Source organism: Chrysochloris asiatica, unplaced genomic scaffold (assembly GCF_000296735.1).
Source record: "Chrysochloris asiatica unplaced genomic scaffold, ChrAsi1.0 scaffold00028, whole genome shotgun sequence".
Classification (NCBI taxonomy): Eukaryota; Metazoa; Chordata; class Mammalia; order Afrosoricida; family Chrysochloridae; genus Chrysochloris; species Chrysochloris asiatica.
Window position 1 is genome coordinate 6708609 of NW_006408546.1, and position 7901 is coordinate 6716509.

General features: G+C 35.2%; 1 protein-coding gene across 1 annotated transcript in view; it reads right to left on the minus strand.

Moving 5' to 3' along the window:
• The window catches only part of ACAD11 (acyl-CoA dehydrogenase family, member 11), a 154392-nt gene that overhangs the window by 89033 nt on the left and 57458 nt on the right, over positions 1-7901 (minus strand). The window contains exons 6-7 of the mRNA XM_006840028.1: positions 2224-2365; positions 1715-1836 (exon numbers count right to left, since the gene is read on the minus strand). Of these exons, the coding sequence (XP_006840091.1) occupies positions 1715-1836; positions 2224-2365 (264 nt within the window). The remainder of the gene's footprint in view (positions 1-1714; positions 1837-2223; positions 2366-7901) is intronic.

Below are 7901 nucleotides of genomic sequence, written 5' to 3' on the forward strand. Positions count from 1 at the left end.
CCCCTTAACCTGCTTGGTCGGTTATTCTGTATTGTTGTTGGCGGAGCTCTCTGCTATATGTCCAGCCAATCTGCCATCTTGTTTGTTCTCACCTGACCATTTCTTTTTGATACAGTGACTCTATGCATTCATTCCATCTTCTTTTGATGCTTTCTGCATCACTCACTTTGAAATGAAAAGTCATAATCAAATATTTTGCCCATAAAATCCTTTAATACTATAAATTGATGCTTGAATTTTTTCTTCAGTTCCCTCAGCTTGAGAAATGCTGAGCATGTTCTTCCCTGTGGGTTTTCTAGCTCCAGATCATGCACATTTCATTACAATATTTGACTCTGTCTTCTCAAGCTGACTTTGAAATTTCTGTTCAGCTATTTTTCAGTCTCATTTCTTCCATTTGCTTTAGCATCTTTACACTGGAGAGTAAGTTTCAGAATCTCTTCTGACATCCTTTTTTTTTTTTTTTTTTTTTCCTTCTTTCTTGTCTTCTTAATGACCTTTTGCTTTCTTCCTGTTTAATCTTTAGGCAATTAGATAGGCTTAAAAAATATTTCCCTCATTTTTTAGAAGCTCTGAATTAAGTAAATTAGAGGTTTATCAAACTTTGAACTTAATTTATGTATAATAAAGGTTTTCTTAAGTTTACTCCTTTGAACAGTGTAAGTTGAATATAAAGAGGCTTCAAAGGGTTCGTGGAACAATGCAATGAAAAGATAGTGGAATTTTTCCAGTGACTTTTTGAAGCCTTCTCATAATAATCAGTTTTTCTCAATTCTAGGTGTTACATACTTCCAGCATAATATAAAGATCAAATCAAAATAACTGCCACTGAGCCAGTTTTCACTCATGGTAACTTTTTATATGTCAGAGTAGAACTGTGTTCCATAGAGTTTTCAATGGCTTAATTTTCGGAAGTAGATTATCAGGTCTTTCTTCTGAAGTATGGATAGTTCCATATCACAGATAGCATCATACTTCTAGATCTTGAAATGTTCTCTTTGATGATATATCCAATACCATTACTCTTCAATTTGTCATTCTCAGCAAAGTAAACCATGATTGTCTATTTCAAAATATCCAATACCTACCTGTCTGTTTTACCTCACTAAGGCTTAAGAGATCAATATTTAGCCATTCCATTTCACTTTTGATGATTTCCAATTTTCCTAGCTTTGCACTTCATCATTCCATGTTCAGTTTATTAATAGATGTTTGTAGATGTTTCTTCTCATTTTGTTTTGTGTCCCATCAGCAAATAAATGCCCTGAAAGTTTTGTTCTGTCTACATCATTAAGATCAACTCTACTTTGAGGAGACAGCTCTTCCCTAGTCATATTTTGATGCCTTCATGCCTGAGGGCTCATTTTCCAGTGTTAAATCAGACAACATTCTGCTATTCGTAAGGTTTTCAGTGGCTAATCCCTCATATATGGCCCACCTCTCATTCTTCCTAGTCTGTTTTAGTCTGGAAGCTCTACTTAAACCTGTTTACCGTGGGTGACCCTGCTAGCACTTAAAATACTGGTGGCATAGCTTCTAGTATCACAACAACACACCAGCCACAACAGTATAACACACTGATAGATGAGTTGTGGGGGTACTGTGTTAGCCTTTGGAAAACACAGAGATAACTCTTTCTCATCAGTTCTAGACAATCAATCACTTTATAGTCTGAAGTTGAGATCATCAAAAAAGAATTTTAGCTCTTTCTTACCTGTGATATTCCAGCAATTTTAAAGTATGAAAGAGCCAGAAAAAAGTTCCAGCTAGGAAGAAGAGAATTAATTCCCCTGCAGTGGCAATATATTGAAATCAGTTCTTCTACTGATGGTATCCCTGTAAAAACAAAGCAAAACAAAACAAAACAAAAACACCAGACATAATATAAACTTTAATTTTAAAAAATGCCATAGTGAATATTTCAAAATGTTATAATATTGCAGATATACCAAAAACAAAATATAGTAACTATCAACCCATGTAACAAAGCATTCTAAATATTGATTCCCAAGAGAACATTATCTACAAAGGATAACATTTTATCATGAATTATTGAAAGTGGAGTGCTAAGCTCAGGAAAATAAATAAAAATAAATGATTTGGAAATAGTTTCAAAAAATAAGTTATTTACCTAAAACAGAAAGATAATTCTAAAGTGTTCAAATCACGAAGGATATAAGACAGTCTTATACCAACATTAAATTAGACATTATATTTTTATACCTATGTTTTCTTGTAAATGAGAACCATGATTTATCATTGGAACTGTCCTTGGCCAAAAATAGAACAGGGAAAGATGCGCTAAGTCTGACAAAGGATGACCAATGGTTGAAAGCTCCCAGTCCAGTACTGCTGTAACTCGAGACTGTAATGAAAACATAACAGGGTTTCACACGTTAAAATTCTAATCAACTAAAATAGCTGATATAAAATACATTTAAAAACATGTTTGTTTGTTTGTTTTCCCATAAGAAGACAATCTGAAGCTTCCTTTGCAGTCTTTACTCACAGTGGTATTTCTCACTTATCAAATTGCTAATTAGTCCTGATGGTATATAGACAAGTCCTCTGGCTATCAACTTTTCTATATTTTAATTACACAATCTTAGTATCTTTACTAATGAGCCAAAGCAAAAGCAAGTGAAACTTCTCAACTTGGAGGAGTATCTGTAATAATGAAACAGGTCTCATAATTAATTGCATTTATTTCAAGAATCCCTGCTCTGATATGTATAATTAAGAGTTTTCTCTGGTGATGAGTCTAACTACATAACAAATATTACAGTGTTATGGCAAAAGTATACCAACAATTATGAAGACAGCATAGAATCTGGCAGTATTTCACTCAGTGATACTTAAGGTTGCCATGAACTTCAGTCCACTGGATAGCAATTAGCGGTAACAATATGGCAATTGTGATTTTTTTAAAAAGTTAGCTCACGTTGTAGATACAAAAATATGATTATTAAAAAAACATGATTATTATAAAAAGATGGTTTCTGAATACAAAATCTACCATTATATAGAAACCTGATTATATAATAGTTATTTTATTTGAAGCCATTAAAACAAAGCTTTTCTCATTCTAGTTTGTAAGAACATGTATTAAGAGAATGTATATCTTTATGTAAAGAGGTGGGACATTCAGCTGTAAATACACTGGGAAAAAAGCAATTTGCAGAATACTATGTATAGTATGATTATTTTTGAAGAAAAGTTCATAAATTAATATAGTCAAAGTTGCAAGGATATATAATAAGTGACAGCAATGGTTGTGGTTACGTCACAGGTCTGAGGCAGAAGGAACTGGATGCGGGAAAGAGAACCTCCCTTGGAGGGTTTTGTACAGTGATTTGAAACAACTTGTGTTTTAACAAGGTCACTTTGGCTACTAAAATTAAAAAAAAAAATCGAGCTCTTGTGGGAAAGGCAAATTACTAGGTCTCAAGCTATGACTTTGTGTATGCTTATACTTAGTGCATGCTATGACTTTGTGTATGCTTAGCTTTGTGGGGAAATGTAGACTTTGGAATCAGACAGACCTACACTCAGGCTCTGCTCCACCATTTACTAGCTGTGTGACCCCCATTAGGTAACCACTTGGATCCTCAGTTTAACCAACAGAAAATATACTACTTACATATGATTAATATGAGGAACGAATGAGGGCTAGTCCTGGATTGGCACTGTAGGACAAGCACTGGACCAGAGGTCAGGTTGAATTGCAAGGTTGAGAGTTCAAACCAACCAGCTGCTCCTCGGAAACCCTATACAGGGTTGCTATGAGTCAGAATTGATTGGACGGCACTTAATAATAACAACAACAGTACCATATCTGTTTTACCAAGCAGAGTAATCGAACCGACTTGATGGCACTTAACAACAACAAGCAGAGTAATTGGAGCATAGTAAGTAGCCAGTATATATTTATCCAATGGATAAGTAGAGTCTGGCATATAGCAGGCAAACATTTGTTATTATCAATGAACAAAAATTGATCACTCCTTTCTCCATGACAGAAGTTCATATTTTATTGTTGTGCTTCTATTATAATTATTTATTTGTTTAACTGTCTCCAGTTAAACTATGAGCTCCTTAATGTCAGGAATCACTAATCTAATTTCTATAATCAACCAACCAAAGGCCCCTTGATGGTACAATGGTTAAGCACTTGGTTGTGAAATGAAATGTTGATGGTTTGAACCCACCCATTCACTGCAGGAAGAAGATCTGGTAAGCTGTTCCCATAAAGATTGCAGTCAAGAAAACCCTATAAGGCATTTCTACTCTGGAATTGACATTAGGTGACTATTCATTAAAATAGATTTGATAGCACCTAATAACAACAACTGAAAACAAAGAGAAATAGGACAGTGTTTCTTTGAAGCAGAGAAGAAGGAAAATAAAAAGAAATGTCAAATGGTCTTGGTATTCTGAAGGGGGTTTGGGTCTTTGATTTATTCATTTCTTACCTTATAAAAAAAATGGAGCAAAGAGGCTTATCAAAAAATATATATTAACTGAACTGAGTATCTTTGGAAAAGACATACAAAGGTATTGATGATGTCTATGTCAGGGGAGTGACAGTAAGGTGGGAGAGTAGGAAGGGAAAAAGCTGAGAACCATCATTTAAAAGTAAATAAAAAATGAGAAGAGTACTTTTCTCCATTAAAATATAATATGATTTTAACTAGTAAATCACTGTATATGTTAAGTTATAAGAAAAAAACACACCATTTTTTTTTCTCTTACATTATTCTGTTTGTCATTTATGTTCTTACTGCCCAAAGGAGAGATAATGCTTCCTTATGCTACAAATACTTACTTTTAAAAAAATGAAAATCTAGAATCCTATCTGGAGTTAAAGTTTCAAGATTTCTGAGACTTTTCTTAGGTAGTTATTTTTCTTCTAGTGAGAAATAAAAATGATGGTTCATCAAATTGTATGAATTAGTATAAATTAACAAGAAATTTGTTGTTAAGTGCTGTCAAGTTGATTCTGACTCATAGTGGACCCTGTATAGGGTTTTGAGGAGCAGCTGGTGTGCTTAAACTGCTGACCTTGCAATTCAAACAAACCTTGTAGTCCAACACATTAATCCACAGTGCCACACCATGACTCAGCTAGCAATGTTTTCCTGTCTGAGTGTTAAGGAGCCCTGCTGAAGCAGTGGTTAAGCACTTGTCTACTAATCTAAGGGACAGTAGTTCGAACCCACCAGAACAAAGGTGAGACTGTCTGCTTTCATAAAGACGTACAGTGTTGAAAACCCAGTGGGTAGTTCTACTGTGTCCTATAGGGTCATTGTGTCCCAATCAATGCAGCAGTGGAGATAGCAGTGGATTTAGCTTGGACGTATGTTTGCTATTTTATTAAACTTATGCCTTATAAGTTCCAGCCAAAATCCTGGTGGTTGAGAATGAACAATTTTACTAGCTCATCTTACTGCTGCTGAAAAGATTAATAACGTGATTTCTAACAGTTTTTCTGAAACTTAAGCACAACTGAGAGCTTTTCAGTCTTGATTATTTTCTAAAGAGAGAGGTTTATTTTTCTATATATACTTTTTGAGTTATTGAATTTTATTAATATGTATGTCTATTTTCAGGACAAAAAGCATGCAATCTAACAGGGCAAACAGAAGATGAAGAAAGCAGAGAATGAAACAATGTTTTATAAAGAGATGAAACTAAGAATAAGGGTATTACATAAAATTGAATGTCATAGTCCATATATAGTTTTTAGTGTTGACAGTAAAATTTGCTTAGTTTTCTCGTTGTCAAAATTGGGTGGAGAGCAGGATTAGTCACACTGTTTTCAGTGTTTGCAGACTAAAACCAAATCAGCTGAGAGGGACAGCATTTCTTGGCAGTGAAAATTCAGAAAACGTTACCTATCCATAGATGTGCATGCAGGGGACGCAAGCAAAAGAATTGAGATGAAGCGTTTTCAGCAGCAAGAGAACTTCAAGGGGCTTGTAATCCCCAGAAAGCAGACTGTGGGAAAATGACTAAAATAATAAAAATGAGTCAAGTAGCGGGCAAGACCACATGCTGAGGGTAGGAGTCTAGGTGGGCCCAGCAGCTTAACATTTGAGAAGAATAGAAAATATTTGAAAAAAATCTGTTTTTGTGAGATGGCAACAAGATGGCAGGCTAGGCAGTATAACTATACAGACCCTCTTCAACAAAGACACGGAAAATCAAATGAAACAGATGTGGACGGTAGTCTTGGAACCCTGAGCTTTGGGATAGAGAAGTGGGTTGAATGCTTACTAGGAAAGAAAGCTGAATGGAAAAAAAGAGTCAGACTGGGGATCCGCGTCAGCTGAACAGAGGTATCACAGCCATTTTAAGCTTTTGTAAACAGTTTCAGAGCCAAGAAAGTATATTGGCAGTGCAGAAATGTACCAGTGGGTCCCGAAAATAAAGGGATGATTTTTTTTTTTTTACATTGTTCTCCACATTCCCCTGGGGACTAGAGGCATGGCCAGCCTCCACATGAGTATACCCTCAAGGAAACTCCCATTCTTCTGGAGGCCACATGCAGGCAAGCTTGGCAGATAAGCCCCATTAAAGTAGGGGGAAGCCATCTGCATTAAACCTGGTGCCTGGATATAGAGAAGCCCTGCTCCACATCTGCAGAGCCAGCCCTGGCCCTCTCTAAACTAGCCATAACGAGCAGGGAGACAGATTTTGTGTACCAGCTGACCAGGCACAGCATGACAACGTTGGACTTTTGAAGGCAGCTTTGAAGGCAAGTTAGTGGTTGGTGAGGCAGAGGTCTACCAATTATTGGCAGAAAAATCTGAAGAAAACGTAAGATTCATGTGGGACAACATAAAGAAGAATAACTTGAGGCTTATCGAAATTCTATAACCAGAAGAAACAAAAGTGTAGAAAAGCGAATTGATCAGCTGTAGGAAGAAAACTTCCCTAACATCATGAAAGACAAGAAGATAAGCATTCAAGAAGTTGAATGAACATAAGATAGGATAGACCCCAAAAGAAGAATCACTAAGACATATCATAATCAAACTTTCCAGAATCAAAGACAAGGAAAGAATACTGAGAGCAGCTCGGGAAAAATGAAACTTTACCTACATAAGAGAACCAATAACATAATGTTCTGATTGCTTAGCAGAAAACATGCAGGCAAGAATGCAATGGAAAGACATATATAAAACTCTGAAAGAAAACAATTTCCAACCAAGAATCAGATACCCAACTAAACTGTCCCTTAAATATGACAGTGAAATTAGAACACTTCCAGAGAAACAGAAATTAAAGGAATTTTTAACAACCAGACAACTTTATAAAAAATACTAATGGGAATCCTTCGGACCACGAACCAACAACAGCAGTTAACAACCTGAGATTTGCATGCCTGGCAACACCACCTAGAATTGAATCCAAATATGAATGTATTCAAAGCAAAACAAACTTAAAAGATTGAAAATAGGGAACCAGAGATATCAATTTATAATGAAAACAATTACAAAGTAAAAAGAGACAAAAGTATACATACCAAACTTCCAAATGGCAAAGACGCTACTTAGTTTTCAAGATAAAACAGACTATTTTAAACTGGAAAAGAAATGAATGAATTACAGTATAATCTCAAAAAAAATAATACACCTTCACATCAAATCAAGAAAAAGGAAAACCAAAAAGATTTAGTAAAACAATAGCAATAAAGAAACTGACAAGAAAGTACACAAAAATAACTCATCTCGGAAAATTATGTATAATAAAGAAACCAGCAGCACCACAAAAAAACACACACAGCAAAAGGAAAGCAATCAATTTATACCTATCAATAATTACATGGAAAGTCAATGTATTAATTGTACCAGTCAAGACACAAAGAGTAGTAGAATGGATGAGAAAACAGGATCTTT